Source organism: Crocodylus siamensis, chromosome 7 (assembly GCF_052110815.1).
Source record: "Crocodylus siamensis isolate JL-2025a chromosome 7, ASM5211081v1, whole genome shotgun sequence".
Classification (NCBI taxonomy): domain Eukaryota; kingdom Metazoa; phylum Chordata; order Crocodylia; family Crocodylidae; genus Crocodylus; species Crocodylus siamensis.
Window position 1 is genome coordinate 64,082,143 of NC_143401.1, and position 23,019 is coordinate 64,105,161.

General features: G+C 44.7%; 1 protein-coding gene across 11 annotated transcripts in view; it reads right to left on the reverse strand.

Annotated features, from left to right (window-relative positions):
* Nucleotides 1-23,019, reverse strand: part of RNLS (renalase, FAD dependent amine oxidase) — a 157,180-nt gene that overhangs the window by 30,965 nt on the left and 103,196 nt on the right. For 2 of the 11 annotated variants that reach the window (XM_090057431.1, XM_090057435.1), the window contains 3 exons: nucleotides 14,917-15,090; nucleotides 9,070-9,197; nucleotides 8,492-8,978 (listed from right to left, as the gene is read on the reverse strand). In XM_090057431.1, coding sequence (XP_089913557.1) covers nucleotides 8,492-8,978; nucleotides 9,070-9,197; nucleotides 14,917-15,090 — 789 coding nt within the window. The other 9 variants (XM_090057437.1, XM_090057432.1, XM_090057436.1 and 6 more) reach the window with 9 other exon arrangements.

The window sequence follows — 23,019 nt, forward strand, 5'->3', positions numbered from 1 at the left end:
CTGTTATTTTTCAGAAACCTAAGTTAGAGAAGGCTCTCAGATATTCTAATTTATACAAGGACTAACCGGAACAACGTTAGAAAGCCACAGGCTTGTCACTCCTCAACAAGGGAGAATAAAATCCTTTGGATTTTCAGCTGTATTTTAAGATCATATTCAGACCTGTATTAAGATCATATTCAACTGCAATAATTTTCTGCTTAAGTAATGCTTCTGATTTCAAATGGTTCATCAGGTTTTAAAGAAACTGATTATATTGTATCATACAATTTCATTATTCTTAAGTTCTTATTAGTAAGAACTATAGGCAAGGCTAACTATATAAAATAATGAAATTATTTGAAATGTTTAAGGTTCCATTAGATATGGAGGAAAGAGTTAACACCACCAGTTTCTGGGAAAGCAGAGACTTTGGATGGATAAAAAGAACCACAATTTCTCATGTAAAGCATAAGGTATATCATTTATTAGTGTGTTTTCTCTTACATATAAGAGGTAAATACTATATAAAACAAATACACCTTCTTCAGAAATTTGATCAGACAGGCTGTATAGCTACTGAATTTAGAAAAAAAATGGAGCTTTAAATATGTTAACAACTGGAGATGTTATCAGATGCATCTCAAAGCTTTGGTGCAATGGACTGAAGCCATGGAATACTTCCAGCAAACTTGCTTCTTTCTGCATTGGTTCAAAGCAAAATTCAGGAATGTTCAACGTTTAATGCTTCTTGAGTGTATGGTACATTTAACCAAAACATTTCAGGTTTTGTTTGACTATCTACTCAGAGACTTTAAAACTTCCATAAAATGTTGGGGTATCTTGCATCCCTGCAGCCTTAGGAGGAAGAGAAGGGAGAAGCTGAAATGTCACATTAAAGACAGGAGTGTCAGGTTCAGATGCTGTGCTTTATATGCCTGGGATTGTTTTAATCATAGAAGAGGTTGTTTTTGTGGATACTGACCCCATTTACTCTCTCTTCTCAATACTGATCAGGTTGGTGCAGAACGCTCATGGATAGGAGCAAGGAACTGTCTGTGGCAAGATAAGGATTTGGCTTGGTGTAAAGGAATTAATAGTGAAACTGCTGTTCAGGTAAGCATTGGATAGTTTTTGCAGAGGAGAGGCTATGACATCCAGTAACAGCCCTGGAGAAAGTAAAGTTAGAAACCAACTGGATTTTTCCAAATGATTATGCTCCATAAGAGCATGTCAAGCACTTACACTAAATAGTAATCACCATTCAGTTCTTAATCTAAAGGAATTTACAGCAAAAAAACTAGTGCTACAATTGATACCATTGTTCGTAGTCTCCACAGAGATGACTGAACATCTTCAGTCTTAGAAGTGGTTGTTCTTGTTTATGACTGAAGTACATTTGTGGGGTAGCTTGTGAGGAAACTTGTGCTACAGCCTGTGTTTGCTATATCTGCTTTGTGGTTTACAGACTTTGCAAAGTCTGGGGATCCAGTAACTTTCAAGAGAACAAAGTTACTTTGAACTTTGAAAAGGTCAACAGTGAAATACTAGTTTATAGGGTTAGTAAATGGGAATAATTACTCCCATTTAATAGCCATCAGTGTCCACTTTAAGAAAGTTCAGAAACATTCCAACTGGGTTAGTTGAACCAGTATTAAAATTGGTAGGAACCTCATTATAGACAGGGGTTGGGAGTAAGACCCATTTTTACCATTGGGTTGGTTAGATTTTCCTTCCAACTGGTTTAATACGGAGGTCAAAATCTATTCTAATCATCAGAGCATTTTCTACACTGTGGCTTCTACTATTTTTAGCACTGGTTCAGCTGAACTGCTGGGAATTCTCTCCAGAATGCAACATTGCCAAAATGTCTCTCTTTTTGGTATTAAAAATGGATTTATAAACCTCAGATTAAACTTTATCTACAAATACAACATCTTATTTATAAGGCTACCATAAGAATTTTGTTGTCTTTCACAGAGGAAATCTGCCAAATCCTAGCTTCACAAAACCTAGCGTTAAAAGAGTTGTTTATAAATCTAGCGTTAGAAGAGATATACATACATAAGGAATAAGATTTTTTCCCTTCCTCCTTTGTACAGTTGGATTGCTAAAATCTAAGGAATAAGAAGCCAAAATCCATTCTAATTCTGGAAAAAAGGATAAGGATTTTACTTGTTGTTTCCCCAAAACAAACTATAAAAGTGTGTGTGTGTGAGTGAGAGAGAGAAATAAAAAACACTTTCTATTTTTTCAAAGTAAAACAGGCAAATATAAACAATTTCCTCCAAATTGGCATATTATGGTATTTGGTAAATGAGCAGAAAGTTTGAGATGACTCAAAAAAAAAAAATCTCACGGCTGGCATAGACTCTGATTCCTCAAAGGAATCACTGTAACTTGAAAGGCACAGAAGAACCTATGTAAGGAGACTATTTGCAATATTAGATTTCACTGTCCTCATGAATAGTTTCTGACTGTGTTCATAATAAGCAAGCAGACTTGGGATGGAATTATAAAGGAAATTCATATATCATAATGTGTACAGAGTCTTTGGTGAGATAACCCTTTAATGTTACCTATTCCTAAAACTGCTTTTCTTGGTACTGAAGGATAAAGGAGTCTATTTTAGGAATTATGGTGAGACTGCAAACATTAAAAAAGTGTTTTTCTCTTTTAAGCTATATAACCACATAATGCTTAAAAAAGAGGTGAGAACTTGTTAGATTTTTGTGTATCATCTATCTTTAGTCCTATAGAATCGAAAGAAGTGCAAAGATTCTGCAGCGTTACAAAAATCATTTTTTGGAATAATTTATTCGAAAGAATTCCCACTGTTCCACAGACTAGTTATAAATATTGATGGAATTTTTAAAGCAGGCTATCATAAAACTATTTAATATTCATACATACCATGCAGGGAATTCAATATACCCTACATATAGGTTCTTTTCATTCTATGATGTTCAAGCACATTACATCTGCAGGTGCAAGCAACATTAAAAAAGTGGGTCAGATTATCAACTGGGGTAAAAAGCCCTACTAGTCCTGCATAGTCCATGTTAACAAGCAAAGATTGGTAATATTAACAGTAGTTTTACCAGTGATTTTTGTTCTAACTATAAATCAGTCAGATGACACCAGATGCCAGATTCAGTAACTGATACTGTGGTTGAAGTGACAGATGAGAGTATGTATAATGGCTGCATTTTGATACATTTTACAAATGTGGGAAGTTGGTCCTGTAATGTGCAATCTGTGTCTTCTGAGGCCCAAGGCCAGGTAGAAGCCTTGCTGGTATAAGTTGCCTTGGGGAAGCACAGAATAGGTGCACGGGGTAATTTATCCAAAACAAAACAAAACAAAACAAAAAAAGGAGAGCTTTTTATTCTGTTCCTGGTTCACAGTATTCAAACCATAACCATTTGTCTCTGTTTTCATATTGCTTACATCCATATGCAACCCAACTGACTTAAACAAAGTTGTTTAAACAATTGTCCCATTCTTTATGAACAGCCGACTGTCCCCTGTTCTTTATGAACCTAACTCCAGAAAGGGAGAGAGTAGGATTGTGGAAAACCAAGCAGTGGAAGTTCTCCATTTAGAGAGGGAGGGATCCATGGAGTTTCCTGTAGCCTCTATGGCACAAGAGCAGCTTCAGAATGTTTTCCCTGGATAATTCCTTCTCTGTCCATTCCCTTTGAACATTCCAGACACACATGAAATGAAGGGTTTGCCTGCACCAGACGTGTAAAATATATGGCTCATGGAGAATTTCTGCCCAGTGTGCTGGGCTACTGGATATTGGGTGGCATGGCCTGCCATAGAATGGGGGACCTTTGACAGTAAGTTTGGCTCACTGCCACAACCACCCCTAAACCTCACTGTGCTTCAGACCCTTGTCGCTGCCAGACCCCATCTGCAGACCCACTGCTACCTCTGGACTCCCACCTCTGCCAGATCCCTCCCAGCACTGCTGGAGCCTTGTGTCACCTCCAGACTTGCCACTACTGCAAGATCTCTTGCCACCTCTGGACCCACCACCACCTTGGTAGCCACCCTTGTGCCCTGGGATGGATCTGGCCTACATGGAACCCCATAGTCCAGATCCAGCCCAAGGCCCCAGGTGAGTTTGACACCCCTGGCCTATGCTGATCCCTTAAAGAATAAGCTCTTATAACATAAAGAAAAGCAGGGACATTTGAGTAATACTACCTAAGGAAATCAGTCTTCTTATACAGACACTGGATTTCTTACCACGGACATACTTGAGCTCCCCTGCTTAAGTATTGGGGTGCTGACTTTGGGGGAAAAGGTATGTGTTATATATGAAAAAATATGGTATATCTGCCTTTGCATAGGCACTATAAACATATGGCTATTTCTGTTAGCTGCATTCTGTACTGGGGAAGACAACTTGGTGTCATATAGCTAAAGCCAGAAGTATTACTGGAGTTTTAGATTGCTTGTCAGTAAGTCCCCATTTGCAGCATATAACTTGGGTAACAAAATCTTATGGCTGTACTTATAGATTTTATAGACATTGGGGGCTGGAAGGGACCTCGCAAGATCATCGAGTCCAGCCCTCCTGACATTGGCAGAAAGTCTGCGGGGATCAAATGATCTCAGCAAGATAAACATCCAAATGCCTTCTGAATGAGTCCAGAGTAGGTGCTTGTACCACCTCTGGGGGGAGTCTGTTCCAGACCTTGGACACTGGGACTGTGAAGAAGTGTTTCCTTTCAATCTCAACTGGCGTTCTAGGAGTTTGTGGCTGTTGGACCTTGTTACTTCTTGGGAACTCTGGTGGACAACTGTTCTCCCAGACCCTGATGCACACCCCTTATGTACTTATAGGTTGCCACCAAGTCCCCTCTGAGCCTTCTCTTCTCCAGGCTGAAGAGTCCCATGTCCTTCAGCCTCTCCTTGTAAGGTTTGCTCTCTTGGCCTTTGATCATATGGGTGGCTCTCCTCTGGACTCTCTCTCAAGCTTATCCACATCCCTCCTGAACTGGGGGACCCAAAACTGGATGCAGTACTCCAGTTGCAGCTTCACCAAGTAAAGTGGGAGGATGATGTCCTTGGTTTTGTTAGAGATGCATCGATGGATGCATGCCAGAGTTTGGCTAGCTTTGCAGGCTACACTATTGCTTTGGTGGCTCATGTTCATCTTGTGATCAATCAAGACCTCCAAGTCTATTTGGTCGTGGTGCTAGCGAGCCTAGCACTGCAAAGCCTATAAGTATGATGCTGGTTGCTCCTCCTGAGGTGTAGCACCCTGCACTTCTCTATGCCATCAGGTTTTGGTCTGCCCACCTTGTGAGCGTGTCTAGGTCAGCCTATATCCCAGCCTGTCTTCTAGTGTGGCTGCCTTCCCCCATAGATTCATAGATTCATAGATGCTAGGGTCGGAAGGGACCTCAATAGATCATCGAGTCCGACCCCCTGCATAAGCAGGAAAGAGTGCTGGGCCTACATTACCCCAGCTAGATACACATCCAACCTTCTCTTGAATACCCCCAGGGTAGGGGAGAGCACCACCTCCCTTGGGAGCCCGTTCCAGACCTTGGCCACTCGAACTGTGAAGAAGTTCCTCCTAATATCTAATCTAAATCTGCTCTCCTCCAGCTTGTGGCCATTATTTCTTGTAACCCCCGGGGGCGCCTTGGTGAATAAATACTCACCAATTCCCTTCTGTGCCCCCCTGACGAACTTATAGGCAGCCACCAGGTCGCCTCTCAACCTTCTCTTGCGGAGGCTGAAAAGGTCCAGTTTCTCTAATCTCTCCTCATAGGGCTTGGCCTGCAGGCCCTTAACCATACGAGTGGCCCTTCTCTGGACCCTCTCCAGGTTATCCGCATCTTTCTTGAAGTGCGGCGCCCAGAATTGCACGCAGTACTCCAGCTGTGGTCTGACCAGCGCCCGATAGAGGGGAAGTATCACCTCCTTGGACCTATTTGTCATGCATCTGCTGATGCACGATAAAGTGCCATTGGCTTTTCTGATGGTTTCGTCACACTGCCGACTCATGTTCATCTTGGAGTCTACTAGGACTCCAAGATCCCTTTCCACTTCCGTGCCACCCAGCAGGTCATTTCCTAGGCTGTAGGTGTGCTGGACATTTTTCCTCCCTAGATGCAGCACTTTGCATTTCTCCTTGTTGAACTGCATTCTGTTGTTTTCTGCCCACTTGTCTAACCTGTCCAGGTCTGCTTGCAGCTGTTCCCTGCCCTCCGGCGTGTCCACTTCGCCCCATAGCTTAGTGTCATCTGCAAACTTGGACAGAGTACATTTCACCCCCTCGTCCAAGTCGCTGATGAAGACATTAAAGAGTATCGGTCCAAGCACCGAGCCCTGCGGGACCCCACTGCCCACACTCTTCCAGGTCGAAACCGACCCATCCACCACAACTCTCTGGGTGCGACCCTCCAGCCAATTCTCCACCCACCGGACTGTGCAGTCATCCAAGTCACAGACCCTTAACTTGTTCACCAGTATGGGGTGGGATACCGTGTCAAAGGCCTTCCTGAAGTCCAAGTATACGACATCCACCCCTCCTCCTGCGTCGAGGTGTTTTGTGACCTGGTCATAAAAAGAGACTAGACTGGTCAGGCACGATCTACCTGCCACGAACCCGTGCTGGTTTCCCCTCAGCATAATTTGTCCTGCCGGGCTCTCACAAATGTGAGCCTTGATAATTTTCTCAAAGATTTTGCCAAGGATGGAGGTGAGACTGACTGGCCTATAGTTACCCGGGTCCTCCTTCCTCCCCTTCTTGAAAATGGGAACCACATTGGCCCTTTTCCAGTCCTCCGGGACTTGACCCGTGCGCCACGAGCATTCAAATATTCCCGCCAGTGGCTCTGCAATGATGTCGGCCAGTGCCTTCAGTACCCTCGGATGGAGCTCATCCGGGCCTGCCAACTTAAAGGCATCCAGTTCTTCCAAGTGACCCTGCACCACCTCAGGGTCCACGCATGGAAGTCTGGTGCCTTGCTGCTGCCTCCCTACACTCCCAGTGAGAGACTTGTCATGCCTCTCGCTTAGGAACACTGAGGCGAAGAACTCGTTGAGGAGTTCAGCCTTGTCCCCTCTGTCCGTCACCAATTGTTTCTGCCCATTTAGCAGGGGTCCTATTCCTCCCTGGGCCTTCCTTTTACTCCCTATATATCTAAAAAACAATTTCTTATTGTCTTTTACTTGGGTTGCCATCCTCAGCTCCATGGTAGCTTTGGCCTGTCTAACTGCCTCCCTACAAGCACGAGCAGAAGAGGTATATTCCTCTTTGGTGATCTCTCCCTGTTTCCACTTTTTATGTGCTCCCCTTTTGGCCCTTAGTCTGCCCAGGATTTCTCTGGTCAGCCAGGGAAGCCTCCTGGCCCCTTTCCCTCTTTTACCTCGCACGGGGATCGTCTCGCTTTGTGCGAGAAGGATAGCTTCCTTAAGGCACAGCCACCCTTCTTGGGCTCCCATCGTTTCAAAACTACTACTCTGCAGTGCATCCTTCACTAATCGCCTGAGTTTGCTGAAATCAGCTTTCCTAAAGTCCAGCACGTTCACCCTACTGGTTACCTTACCCACTCGACGCCTTATGTTGAATTGTACTTTTAGGTGATCACTGTCCCCCAGATGGCTACCGATCTGTAGGTCCCCTACTATGTCATCCCCCGTTGCCAATACCAGATCCAGTAAGGCATTCCCCCTAGTGGGACCATGTACCTCCTGCGTCAGGTGGAGGTCCTGTACACAGGTTAGAAACCTGCGTGAGCGGTGGGACTTTGCTGTCTGTGTCTCCCAGCAGATGTCCGGGTAGTTTAGGTCCCCCATGACCACCGCCTCTTTAGCTTTTATGGTCTCTGAGAGTTGCCTCAGGAGCCCCAAATCTATTTCTTCCCCTTGATGTGGGGGTCTGTAGCAGACCCCTACCACCAAATCCTTTTCTCCTTGCCCCCCATGTAGCCTAACCCACAGTCCTTCTACTTCCTCATCCTTTGATTCTGTCTTGATGAGGGTTGATGTATATTGCTCCTTAACATAGAGCACAACCCCTCCCCCCCTTTTCCCCACTCTGTCCTTTCTGTACAATCTATAGCCCTCAATATGTACCGCCCAGTCGTGGGATGGATCCCACCAGGTTTCCGTCAGCCCCACTAAGTCGTAGTCGTTTAGTGCAACCAGGAGCGCTAGTTCATCCTGCTTGTTCCCCATGCTCCTAGCATTAGTATATAGGCACTTGAGCCCTGTGACTGGTGCTTTTGCTACCCCCTCGCTCCAAGTCCTAAAGGGCTTTTTGTCTCTAACCTTCCCGTTCCTTACCTGTGCCGTATTGCTGTCCACCCCCTGCCTTTCACGTTCCCGAAGCTCTCTTTCTTCAGGCTGGGCTGTCCTTGTGGGTGCCACCTGGTTTGGTGGTCCACAGCCTCCCCCACCCTCATCTTCCCCTCCCCCCGACGAGCCTAGTTTAAAGCCCGCCAGAGGAGATCCGCCAACCTGGAAGAAAACACACGCTTACCTTTGGGGGACAGGTGAAGCCCATCCCAGCTGAGCATGTCCCTCGTTGTAATGTGTGGGTCATTGTCCAGGAAGCCGAAGCCTGCCTCGAGACACCACTGCCGAAGCCGCCAGTTGGTCTCTCGGATGCAGTTCTCATGCCGTCTTCCACGTCCGTTCACTGGTAGGATGGAAGAGAATACCACCTGTGCACCAAATTCCCTCAGCACGCTGCCGAGAGCCTGGTAGTCCGCCATCAGGTGATCGGGGGTTCTCCTGGCCACATCATTAGTACCCACATGGACAAGGACCATGGGGTAGTAATCGGTGGGCTTGATCCTGGCCTGGATTACCTCCGTCACATCCTGAATCTTAGCTCCAGGCAGGCAGTAGACCTCTCGTGCTGAAGGGTCCTGGCGACAAATGGGCCCTTCCATACCTCTCAGGATGGAATCGCCTATAACGAGCACGCGTCTCCTCCTCTTCTGGGTCCTCTCGGATCTCTTGATCTGTTTGGAATGTGAAGAATGTGGCATTTCCTCCTGCCCAAGGGTTTCCTCCTCCCTTTCCATCTCCTGCAGAGTCGCCAAGGCCTCGTACCTGTTCTCCAGTCGGACTGGAGAAGCTTGTACCTGCTCGCTGCGAGCCGCTCCGGTCCTGGCTGTGACCGTCTGCCACTCTGCCGTGGAGGTCCTTCCCTGGGCTGCTTCTTCCTTGGGTGCCTGGTCCTGCAGGGAAAGGAAATAGCTGTCAATTTCCTCCTCCACCTCCCTGATCCCCCTCAGCCTGCTAACCTCCTCCCGGAGCTCCCTCACCTGTGCCTCCAGAGCCCTAAGCCAGGCACCTGCCGGACAGGTGTGGGGGCTCCCAATCTCTGCCCCCCCCGGCCCTGCTGGGGATCCCCCGCAGGCCGGGAGGTAGGGGGACATCAGCTTCCCCATGGGCTCGGTCTGGGTGGAGGCCTCAGACCAGCCCCGGTTAGCCTTGTCCCCCTGGGCATAGTTTACTGTCATCTGCAAACTTTACCAGCCTGCATCTGACACCCGAATACAGATCATTAATGAACATGTAGAAGAGTACTGACCCAAGAACTGAGCCTTGAGGGACCCCACTGGTCACTCTGCACCACATTGACTAGTACTCGTTGGGTCTGACCCCAGAGCCAGTTCCCCAGCCACTGGACCATGAGAGGGCTGAGGCTGCAGTTCCCCAGCTTAACCATGATGACATCATGCGAGACCAAGCCAAAGGCTTTCTTGAAATCCAGGTATACAACATTAACCTCGTCTCCCTTATCGAGGCAATGAGTCACCTGGTCATAGAAGGTGACAAGGTTGGTCAGGCAAGACCTTCCAGTGAGAAAGCCATGTTGGCTGGCATTCAGAAGGATGCCTTCCATTAGCTTGTTGCTGATGGTTTCCTTGATGATTTTCTCCAAGATCTTCCCAGGGATGGATGTCAGACTGATTGGCCTGTAGTTCCCTGGACCTTCCTTCCTTCCTTCCTTTTTTGAAGATTGGGACCACATCAGCTCTTTTCCAGTCTTCAGGCACTTCACCCAAGTGCCATGAGTTCTGAAATATCTTTGCCATAGGGAGTGCTGTGATGTCTGCCAGCTCCTTCAAGACTCTTGGGTGCATTCCGTCCAGGCCTGAGGACTTACGGACATCTGGCCTTTCGAGGTGTTCCCTCACCTGATGGACGTCAGTTATGGGACCATCTTCCACTCCCTGGAAGTTGTGTGTTCTGTCTAGCACCCGCTTTGGATGGGTGGAAAACTGACACAAAGTATTTGTTTAGGAGATTGGCCTTTTCTTGGGCATCAGACATCAGCTGCCCCATCTACTTATTGTGGATGCATGAGAGAAAGTGGGAAAATAAAAGAAAAATTAAGTTTTCTGCTTGTATTTTATGAGTGCCCTTTTTCTTGCACATATATAGTCACTTTTTATTTAAAATATGTAAATCAATCTAAAGTTCATTCAGAAATGTTATTATAAAATGTGTGTATGAATGAAAAGAAATTGAAGAAATCTATGTAAAAATGTACAGTAAAAGCTGTGTTAAGTGGCATGAGTGGGGTCGGGGGGGTGCCGGGTACCTACAAATTCTGGTTATCTGAGGCAGGGGTTTTCAACCTTTTTGAAAACCCCTGTGGGGCAGGGGAAGGGGCAGGGGAGCTGGCAATAGCTGCATTTGGAGCAGAGGCAGCACAGGGTGGTGGGTGGCATCAGCAACTCCCTTTTCCCCCACTGCCACGTCAAGCCACTTGGCTAGAAATTCTAGTTAATAGAGTATTCTGGATAGTAGAATGCCAGTTAACACCTCTTTTACTGTATTTCTATTATGATATTACTAACTTATAAGTAAACTACATGTTGAGTCCTAGCTATCCCTATACTCTTATGCATGAGCATGTGTGCATCCTTGTTCATGAATTCCCTTTAATGTTAGTTATCTATTTAGTAGGAGTTGTACATGTACTTGAAGAATAGAAAATCTCTTGGTGACAGTTTACTTGTGGTTTATATTATTGTATTTAATATATCCTCAAGAAAAAGAGCAAGGGACTGTCTTTCAAACTTTCTATACTATACAGGAACACCCGCAATCAGAACTGTCTCTCCTTATTTCTTGTTAACATGCATTATTCTCCCACTCCACTACTACTTTTCTTGGAACAAAGTTGAAATGTACAAAATTCAAGTAAGTTAACAAGGAACAGTAGAGTACAAAAGAGGACTGGCTGGCTGTTTATATGTTGCAATGAGGGCTTGTGGGAGGCATTTCATCTGCGACGGCTAGCCCTCATTTTGTTCAAAAACTTAAACCCCCCCCCCCAAAACCCTAAAGAAAATATTTCACCTGAGAAAATGAACCTTCCTTAAGAAATTACTATCATACTGTATTAGACATTTCCATCCAAGGTTAAAAGTGTGTGTGCTACCTTAAACATACACATTTTGATATTGTTTAGTAACCTTTTAATAATTTACTGAGTATATATAGAATCACAGAGTTGGAAGGAATGGATCTTTAAGGTTATCTAGTCTTACCCCCAACTAATGCAACACAATTGGTTAAATCAGCTATGTAAAGACCTTAAATAATGAAAAGATACTATGTTTTAAGCACTTAATAGCATTTCATTTTGTTACAAAGTACAAGTTAGGTGAATATAGGAATTCTTTACATTTACTCCGGGTTGGATTTTAGAGTGAAATGCCTGGCAAGATGATTGAGAAACTGGTTAAAGGCCATTTTTAACAGCCCCTCACTTCTAATTTCTAGGCCCATCTAAGGTGGGATTTTGAACAAGTACACTTTTAAGAGCCCTTGTGTAAAGCACTCAGTCTTGTCTCAAATCTTTGTCAATATTTAGGCTAAGTGTACCAGAGAACTCATAGGATAGCAGGCAGTTTTGCATCACAATACTAGATGTAATAAAAATCTGTATTTCCTTTGCTTCTTGCATAAACATCAATTTCAACTAGCTAAAACAAAACCCGAGCAGGCAATTTTGGTGGGAAAAGGGAGCAAACTATTTGGAAGGGTCGTACCAAATTCAACCATCACCCACGACTGGGGACGCATAGTATCCAATCACAGCAGCACACACATATGCTTTCTTTTGGGACTCTCTGCCTGAATGCAGACATGCAGGCACGAGGTTTGTGGCGATGCAAACCCCTTTGCAGTGCCACAAACTGCAAAAGTTGCACATTAATCAGTGCACAGTGCTGCTACCTTCCAGCCAGCCAGCTGTTCTGCAGTGTGCCTTGAGATGGGGAGCAGGATCCATGCCCCCCATCTCAAGGCAAACTGCAGAACAGCCAGCTGATCTGAGGCTGGCTGGGGCGCAGTGTGCTTCAGCACAGAGACTCTACATGCGTCAGTATGGGGGTTCCACAGCGAGGCCCCTGCACTGAGGCACATGGAGACAGGGGAGCAGCCAGCCCAAGAATGCCTGCTCCCCCACCTCTACATTTGTCCCACATTTGTTGTCTACCTCCCCAACCCAAATTTCCATGTGCTGCTCCCCAGCTGCTCAGCGCACAGGGTGCCTCAGTGCAGGGGGTGGCTAGCCCCTGCCAAGACACCTATGCACCAGCCAGCCAGCCACTGCAGCCACAGGTCAGCAAAGAACACAGACAGGGGTGTGCACCGTGGCACACCGTAGCAGAACAAATTAGTGCCACTACTATTGTGGACTTGGCATCTGATGCAAAAACAGTAAAATGAATTGTCTTGTATCATCCCCCCCTACCCTTCTCCACTGGGGATCAGGCTATGCCACTGCATGAGTTTTTTGTCACTACAATCTCATGTACTATAAACCTTGGCCTGGCAAATGAAGCTGAAGCATGCAGCAGCTCACCTAAGCAGCACAGCAAGGCATAAGCACATCAGTCAGGTTCTACTCACTTTACACTGGTTCCTTGTTCAATACTGGATTCAGATCAAAGTCCAATTATGTTTTTTAATGTCCTCACATGGGTCTTACCTGGATTATTTTAGTGTGGTCTCGGCATTCCATTAGGGATACCGGAGTTATCATGCCTTGGGTAAAAAAATGTATGAGCAAAGGCAGACAGTTCCCGGCAGCTGGCCCATAGCTGAACCTTTACATTAGAAAGTAGAATGGCTTTTCAGCATCACTGAATTACTTCTCCCACAAAGCTACAACATCGCTCTTATATTACCTCTCTCACAACAATAATTTAATGAATGACTAACCTGACTTCCTGAAGATACTATGATAGTAAGTAATATATAAAATTGCCTGGCATAATACAACAACAGAAGGAACATATATATATTCAGTCTTATGACTGCTTTATAAAATTTTGTTAGTGTTTGGGTACTACAAGTGATGTACACATCTGAAACATGTTTGGTGGACAGATGCTGACAGAGTTTAAGTTTGTTACAGAATGATAACTCTTAGTCCAAACTGAACAATAAAGATAGGAGAGAGAGGAATATTTTTGGATTCATAACTTTGAACAGAAAACCAAGATTTATTTCACTTAACAATATTTTATAATAGTGATAATTTGTATTACATAGGGGCCATTTCTGAAAATCTTCACTTAAGTTCAACAGATAACACATAACCAAGTAGTTTGAAAATACAGATTTGAGTCCCGTTTCACAGCTGAATTAACTAAGGCTAACTGACTAGATCAAGGTCACTTAAAGTCACTGGAACAACTGAGAATAGAATTACTGGCTGCTTGCAGATGTGGAAAGAAAAACCTGATGCTTTACTTTAAAATTGGTGTGCTCCTGAGGCAAGCCCAGCACACACCCAAGAAGAGGCATCCTGTTAGTTGGACCTGACTTCCCAACATCTGTATCGACTGGGTGCTTCAGTGTGACTTTTCTGGCACTTTTATCTAATGATTGAATCTGTTTTAGACAAAAGCACCAAAAAGTCCCATTGAAGTGCCTGATCTATACAGCCTCAGTGAAGCCAGGTCGAAGTAATGCGCTGCTGCTTCTGATCAAGCATGTTTCCCCCACATGTCTGTCAGTGCTTTATATGTCCTTGCTCTAGCTACACTAGATGATAGTTGTTCCCACTATTTTTTTTTAAAAACATATGAAAGTTTTAGATGTTTTAAGGGAATTTCATTTTTGTAAGAATTTAATCAATTTAAGTTAGTAGCTCACTTCATTGCAATCCATGAAAAAAAACTGGCTGATTTTTTATTCTTAAAAAGTATCAGTAATATAAAAATCAGAGCCTGCTCCTCTTTCCATATCTCAAAAGTTTTAAGGTTGACAAATCTTGCTCATGATTACTTTTTAAATGTCCTGGTCCAGCGTATTTTCCCATGGGCTTATTGCTACATGTGGTTAATAAAAGTACAGTATGTCTCTTTTCATGATCACCTTTACCAGAGAGATGACAAAATTTCTGCAGAACTCTTAAGAAGTACTCTAAAAAGAAGTCTTTTGCAATAATGATATACATAGAGTAATCTCAAGGATTTTCCCTGATGGAAAAAATATATTACTTACCACTGAATTAGACTGAGAAGCCTTGTATACGTTATAACATGTTCCAAGCATGCTCAATGGAAAGATCAAGACTTGTAAATTGGATGATGGTACATAGATTGGCATGTGCATGAATCAGTCTTTAAAAAATAGAGCTCAAGCTGTTTCTTGGAATAGTAACATTTTGATGTCTTAAATACTCTGACACTGTTTTCATAAACGCAGAATATAAACCATGTGCTGGGTGATGATTTTCTGAAAACTTTCCCAGATTCATTGTGTATTTTATTGCAGGCCAAATGTGACAATAAATTTTATCCCCTGTGGCTTGTAGTTAAATACTTGCTCTGTTCAGAATAGCAACACTCAATTAAACAGCATTTTTCATGATCTACACCCTCTATTGTTACTGTGTTTAAGGGAAATAATGGGAGCACTGACCTATATTGCGTTTCTTATTATCGATGGATATGAAGCGTATGCAGGGATTATTGGTGATGTATTGTGCAGCCCAGGGGACATCAATCTGTGTACCAGCTTCATAAAAGAGTCCCAGAGCGTAGCGAGATGAGTAGCTTACAGATTCCAGTTGCTGCCTTTGACTTCCATTAATTACTGTGAAAAAAAATAGACAATCACTTTTTTCTCAGAGCATTAAACTTGTGAATACTGTAGTTAAGCCGATTAATTTTCCCTTAAAACAGTACTAGAGTGCCCAAAGTCCATATTCCATTTAACATTTTAATATTTAAATCTAACTGATTGTACTGCCTTTCTGGGATATATATTAAATAATTTTAGTGGTACAGTACATAAAATGAGTCTCTGATGTAAAAAAAAAGTTAATAGTACTGTATATACATTTTATTTTTCTCTGGCAGCCACTGACTTCTACATAGTGACACAGATACTGATTCTATTCAGCAAAACAATTAAAAACATGCTTAACTTTAGGCACATGCTTAAATCCTACTGACTATTAAGTACTATTGATTTCAGCGGAATATGTAACTTAATGTAAAGTTAAACACAAACTTAAAATATTTTGCTGAAAATTTGAGTTAAATGTTATGCAGCATTGGACTGAAAGGTTCAGTCCCGTATGAAGGCAGAGGAAAACTGCACTGAGCACAGTTTAAAACTGAACAGGATACTATTTTATTTTTGATCTATTAGCGAAGCTACCTGAGAAGAATAAATATTGCAAGGTGGCAGGCCAACAAGAACATTGGCCCAGATCCTCAAAGAGATTTAGTTCTCAAACTTTCATTTGCTTCAGTAAGAGCTTGGTACCTATAAAACTTTATAGATCTGGATGTCCAGCAGGTAGCAAGCAGCAATGGCCTCTACTAACTGGGGTAAATGAGATTTTATTGGAAGCATTATTATCAACTGATGCTTATGACTGCCACTTATAGCTCTGAAGCATAGTCTAACATGACTACGTGGCCAATAAGAATTTCAAATCCCAAAGCATGGGAATTGCCATGTGCCTGAATTAGACACCAAGGTCAGGTACAGAAGTTCAGAAAGCCTGGGAAAGAATTGGTCTAAGTTAAGTAGTTTTCTGTAAGGAGCCTAGGTTAGATCCGTAGCAAACAGTGTACATGTTCACCCTTGGCAGAGGAGGTGGGGGGGCAGGGAGGGGGACTGCAGGCTGCCTACACTGGCTGAGGCCTTTAGGTTGAGGGTGCTCCTGCATGCCTCCCTGCATGTCCCGAGAGCTCTCTGGGCTGCCAGACACTGACAACTAAGCTAAGCACCCAGGCCACCCTGACTAGCTTCTAGGCATGGGCAAGCATGCCCTCAACCCTCTGCCACATCACCATGGATTCTCCTGCACCCATCCCTAGGCTTCCAAAAAGGACCCAGAGTGAGCACCCCTTCATCCTGAATTACATGTGCCTTTGTGTCCAGGGTCTTCCTGCACCCTGCCATGATGTCCTGCCACCTGTGCCCAAGCAGGGACACCCAGGACCTGCGTCCCGTCTTGTTTGTCACCTTGCGAGTCTCTTGCTGGATGCTGTGGGCCACCACACACCACCAGCACTGACTGGTGGAAGCCAATTGTTTTGAGCATCTGGAACGATGAACAGTAGGTCCAGACCTTCTGCATGTGCCGGGTCACTTTCATTGACATAGTTGCCCATATGACCCCCATCCCCACATCACATGGCAGGATGTCAGCATGCGGCCACCCCTCACTCCAGAGAAATGGGTGGTCATTATTGTCATGAAGCTGGCCACCTCCAGTAGTTACCACTATATGCTAACCAGTTCCATGTGGGCAAGAATACGACTGGAGAGGCGCATCTGGTCATCCAGATGTTCTGGCCAACTGCTTCATCTACAACTTGTTAACCGACAGGAGGTGGTCACCAGCTGCTGCCTCATGGGTGCCCATCCTTTGCCTACCCCAGGGTGTCCAGGCATTTGTCAGCCACAAAGGCTACTCCTCCTCTTACAGGACCACCAGAGCCGCTTCACACACATCTTCACCAGCTAGGCAGGCAGTGCTCACAATGCCCGTATCTTCCATAACTTCCCATTCCCCAAGATGATAGAAAGTGGGTGCTATGTTCCTGGGGTCCCCAATTTCATTATTGATGTCACTGTCCCCCCCATATCGTTAGGGAATTGATTTACCTAGTCCTGCCCTGGCTGGTGGAGCCCTATGGGGCAGCTGGACTGCTGGAAGGAGAATTACTGCCTAAGCAGGTATCGCATGACAATGGAGTGTGCCTTCAGTCACCTCAAGGGGCACTGACAGACTCTCGGTACATGGCTCAAGGTGGAAGAGAAGAACCTGTTGCGCCTTATCATCAGTGTGCATGTCTTCCACAAAAAAACTGAGAGACCAGGGGAGAGGTCTTCTGCAAAGCCTGGGCAGAAGCAGCACAGCATGCAGACTGGGCATAGCAGGTCATGCAGATTTGGCACAGGGATCAGGGAGTGAGCCCCCCGACATTGGGATGCCAGCCCCACACAGCAATGGGCTGTTTGGATCTGCAAAGTCCTGACTGACTACCTCCTCACTCTTGGGCTAAGTACAGACAGTCAAAAAGCCTGAGAATGAATCGATTCAATCTTCGCAGGCATAGATTGAACCGATAAGCAAGTGCAAAGACGTTTACTTTTGATTTCAGAAATGTAGCTGCATACCTGCAGTGGCTCAGGTCAGATGTCAGGGGGCAGGGGGGAGGGCACTAGAGCATGCCTCCTTGCTGGGCTAGAGGCAAAGCTTGTTTACCCACCCTGTGAGGGTGGGGGAGATGCAATGCATCCTGGGATGCTGGAGGACCACATGTTAACTTGAATCTGGAGGGGATTTGAGATACTAATTTAATAAACAGATTTAATTTAAATCAGTTAAGTCTGATACTACATCCATACAAGTTTATCTTGAACTAGTTTTGGCCATTTTGAAAGGGATTTATGTGCACTGAACTTCTGTTGCATTACAGATTTGAACCGGTTTCTGATACAGGTTTATGTGAAACTTCTGTCCCTAGCCTTGAGGACTGGGAGCCTTCCCTGGATGAGCTGGGCTGGAGGCTTTGAGTGCCCATGCCCTGGCACAGGGCCATGGATCTCCTCCCCTGGCATCTTGTCAGACAACTCCTCTGGCCATGTGTTCTGGGCAGTGCTTCCCACAACCCAAGCTGCCTAGAAACTGTTCCCCGTCCACTTCCCCTAGGGCACACACCAGAATCCAGGAGACTGCAAGGAAGTTGTGTCTCAGTTTATAAGGTTGCCACAGCCACACTTTCCTCATTTTCAATAAAGAAAATCTGTTGAATGTTGCCCATGACAACTTGGTCCCTCTTCCTACTGACACAAACCAGGAAACCTTTGGAAGGGGTGAGGTCGTGCCAGGTGGTGGCAGGGAAAGTTTGTGAAAGGGACAAAATAACCTGGAAGGAATGGTTAGGAAGGGGAAGGAGAAGGGGGAGGGACTTGGGGTCCAGAAGAATGCTGCATGGGCTGAACTCAACAAACAAAACCTTGGAGGGGAGGTACAGGATAGGGGGCTATAGACCTACCACACTCATTTTTGAATTCCAGAGTGAAGACCAGGGACTTCTCTGTGTAGGAGCTAGACAGGTATGTGATCTTGGACCCCCTGTCAATCTGAGATAGCTGCAGGGCGGGGGCAGGAAGTGGCTGTGGGGTTGAGGTGGGAGGAGGCAGCAGGGTGGGAGGCAACACCATAGTTGGGGCTGAGGACTCCTGGCTCTCCCTCACATAACCCCATCTCCTAGGACCTCACACCCCATGACTCAGTCTCCCCCTTTAGCGACTTTGGCCCTATTACCCTTGGCCATGCCTGGGGCTCACGTCACATGGCAGAACCAAGCCCAAGTCTGTTTATCCCAACCAAGGCTGTGCCATTCTCTTGCAGCAGGACCCGAGTCAGGATGGGGACTATGTTGAGTGGAAAAGTTCACCCCCAGGACCCTCACAGGATGGGTAGATGAGCTCAGGCCAGTAGGCTCTGTTGTCATAGTCCCAGTAACAGCCTGGCCAGGTAGGCTGACAGGCTGAACTCTCCCCCTGGTTCTTCCTGCAGCCCTTCAGGACTGTCCTGGAACTGCTTGGAGGGCTTGCATGCATGGAGTAACCATCAGGGCTGGGGGAGAGCAGATCAGCTCTGGAAAGATGGCAGTGCCCCTGACAGCCCTGGCATCGGGGCCCAGGCATCCCAGTCCTACTACCCTCACCCACCACTGCCGACCAACGCAGACCCCACCGGCGGTCTTTCTGCTTCCCTGGACCGTGGGTCACTGGCTCTGTCATGGCACTCCCCTTGTCCTGGATCCCACTCCCACTTCACTAGCTCCCAGCTGGCATCCAGAGGTCCCTTCTGTGAGACCCCCATTCCTGTTGCCCTGGAGATGAGCTCCTGGCACAGGGCACAGCAGTTGTAGGAGAAACCAAACAACAACAGTGTACCAAAATGAACGCACACCAAAAAGCTATCAAAGACAAAAGTACCCAATTACCTGTGGGGGGACATTTCTCACAAAACAAACACTTTCTCTCTCCAGTCTCTCAGTTCTAATCCTTAAAGGGAATTTACAATATACCTTTCACAGATGAGCCTACACACTCACTTCATAAATCTACTGCATACAAAAAATCATGGACTAAATATAGACAGTGACTATGTGGATTTATGGCACATTATAACCTGCCTGCCATCTGATAACCCCAGGTAATCCATCTGCATTTTACCAGCTACATTCTATCACCAATTCTACACTCCTTTTCCACACCCCCAACTGTCTCTCACCTATTGTCTCCCATTCCCTCAGATCCTCATTGCCATGCATTTCCATTTTCACAGACCTGCATTGAATATATTGGCTTCTGTTCTACCCAGGAGAGCACACAAACACCAACAGATTCTCCCTATTGCCTGAAGAAGGGTGTTTGTTCCTGAAAGTTTGCAAAGAACAATTCTTCCAGCTATTTAGTTGGTCTAATAAAAGATATCATATCTACCCAAAGAACCTTGCCTGCCCATATCCATAGACCAAGATGGCTACAACCAACAACCCTAAAGCATGGGACAAAGGTTTGGTATTTATGATGAAGTAAGCTCTCTGCTTTTAAAACCTTATGCCATACCTCTCTGATTTAGTCTAATCTACCTTGCTTTCTGCCTGACTCCAGAGTAACACAGGTAAACTACCTCTAGCTATTTTTGTGCCACTAAAATACAGAGTCAACACTTCGGGATATGAAATTAGCATATAAGAGATCTCCTAGTCTATGTAAAGGTTCATCTCCTATTACAGATTCAAGAGGCAAAAGATCAACTACCAAAATACATAGTTTCACACTGAATTATATCGACTTAATTAATTAAGAAAAAAAATCAGTTAGCAAGTAAGAAATGAATCAAGGAATTATTTAGCATATGGAGTGACTCTATCCAGCAACAGTAATTCCTACATTTGCCGTGCATGTGCAGGCAGCAGATCCATCTGGTAAATAATGACATCATTCTTCAAAAGGGAAAAAGTGATTTATTCCACGCTTGTTACTGTCATGCCCATAACTAAAACAATCTTCTTTCTAAAGTACTTAAGACACATCAAATGCAAAAATGATGATGTTATCTGGTCATGCCATTGTTAATAATGCTGCTGTCACAAACTCATATCAATAATAACTTTGTAACTGATCATCCCATCACATATTCTTTCTATGAACTGACATTGTCTCTTGTGTTACAGCAGCAACTTTAGAAAGAAAGGGCTCCTATACACGTGCAGGGAGGCTGCTCCAATGCATTGTAATTACAGTGTGTCAGAGCAGACACGATTAATCGAGTCTGCTGGAGTGTAGTAATTATTGTGCTCCAGCAGAATCCAGCATCACATGCATCAGTGCCCCCCCTCCAGCACATGGATAGATGCCATTAAGTTGTGAATCAGGACTCCTGAGGCTGGTGATGTAACTTGGGAAATCCTGAATTAGGCAACATCAGATTAAGGTATGGAAGCACAGTGTCAGGAGAGAATTTTAGAACTTGATACATATTCTAAAACTTATGTTGACTTTTCCTTCCCTCTACATGAAGCAAATCTTAGTTCCAAGTGAAGAGCAATAAGCAACAAACTGTAAACTGTGAAACCTGAAAATTATGTATACTAGTAGTCTACCTTTACCCACATGTCCTGTGTGTGTTTTCTAACACTTTTGGGCCACGGACTACATTTTAATAGCATTTATGTATTTTATATAGGACCTAAACCAACAAGACTCTGGCCCTGAGTAAGTCTTCAAGCACTACCATTTTAGGTATAACAGGTCTAGGAAGTTTAAAGATAGGCTAAGTCTAGCACTTTGCCTTTTTAGGCTTAAAAAGATGATGACATCCCATAGAATGTAGTCTTTTCTCTAACAGGAGAGTTAGAGGCTATTCTGGCAAGTCACTGCACTAAGACGATTTATGTGGTTTCTGTATTGTGAGCAGCTTGTCCAAACCTACCTGCCTTTAAAAAACACAAAAACTGTCAGCAGTGGAAATCACTGTTCCAATTTCTAGCTGCTATTCATGCTGCATCTGGTCAGACAAAGACCATAGAGCCTCTGCTCCTAAATACTCATTCCAGAACAGAAAGGATCCAGTATTACATTAGTTCTTACAATTCAAAATAAAAAAGGACTCATATACTGTTCATTTGGTGCTCCAAATGATGCAGGGAAAACATCCCAAATCCTGTGATCACCATGTAGCTGCGTAACACAGTCGCTTCTAGTAGCAGGGTGGGTGTAGCCTATTTTAGTGTGGTGTAAAAAAACATGCTAATCCACTAATGCACAGTAAAAATAGGCTACTGTGCATTAAACATCACTAAAAAAGCACGTGCATTTGCTACTGCGCATTAGGGCAGCCTACTGTGCATTTATTTAATACCTGACATTACAGGGTGCCTGTAGACATGCTGGGAGGATGCTCTGACACGGTGTAGTTACAGCAAGTTGGAACAGACCTGATTAATCAAGTCTGCTGAAATATGCTAAACGCCATTCTCCAGACAGCCTCCACGTCTTGTGTATCAGTGTCTCCCTACTTCAAAACAGCAGCGGGGGCATTTGAACTATAGCTCGTCGATTGAACTTTAGTTCAAGTGCCCCCACCACCATTTTGAAGTGCAGGGACGCTGATAAGCGATACGCTGTGGTGCTTTAATTAGAGTGGCTGGCTTTCAGAGCCGCTCTAATTAAAGTGCATCCCACCTCCCCCACTCGGAGCATGTGTAAAAGTGCCCAGAGGTACTAAATTTTATGCACATTAGCAAAAGCATATTAATGAACATGTAGATGTGTCCAGTCACTCAGGAAGTCCTATCCAGTATTAAGCTCCTAAAATGAGACTGGACCCAGCAGGAACATCATAAATGATAAGCAAGAAAGTAACAGATTATTTTCTAAATTTTTACCTAGACTTCTGTGTCTTGAATTGATTAGTTGTTCAGTCCAACTTGTTCTTTTCTTCTCAGTGTCTTCATCTCAGTTACTTCTGTTCTCAACCTGATCTTTCTTTCCTTCTTTCTCTCCCCTCCTTTCACCCAGTTTTTATATCCATTTCACTTCCCTTTCATTTTCTTGCTTAGAAAAACCCTTCCAAATACGTGGCCATTTAGCTTGGTTAGAACGTGCTACTAATAACACCAAGATTATAGGTTTAATCCCTGGCTGAACTAAATGATCTCTTGAAGTTTCTTCCAGCTTTACCCCTCTGTCATGAGTCAGAGTCCTAGGGGTGGCTGTGATGCCCCCTGGTGGCTCTGTGACTGTACCCACTCTGCCCCTAGAGTGCTTTCCTATCTTGCCTGCCATGCTTGATGGTAAAATAATGAATAGGGAGGTTGCCAATGGGTTTTTGTGTGACTCTGGTTTTGCTGAGCCCCCAGCAAGTCCTCACTGGGCCTCACTCTGTAACTGTGCCACCAAGGGTACCTCAAGCCTTGTGGGCTAATTGTGTGGCTCCAAATCCCCTCCCATACCACACCCCATGCCCTGTGGATG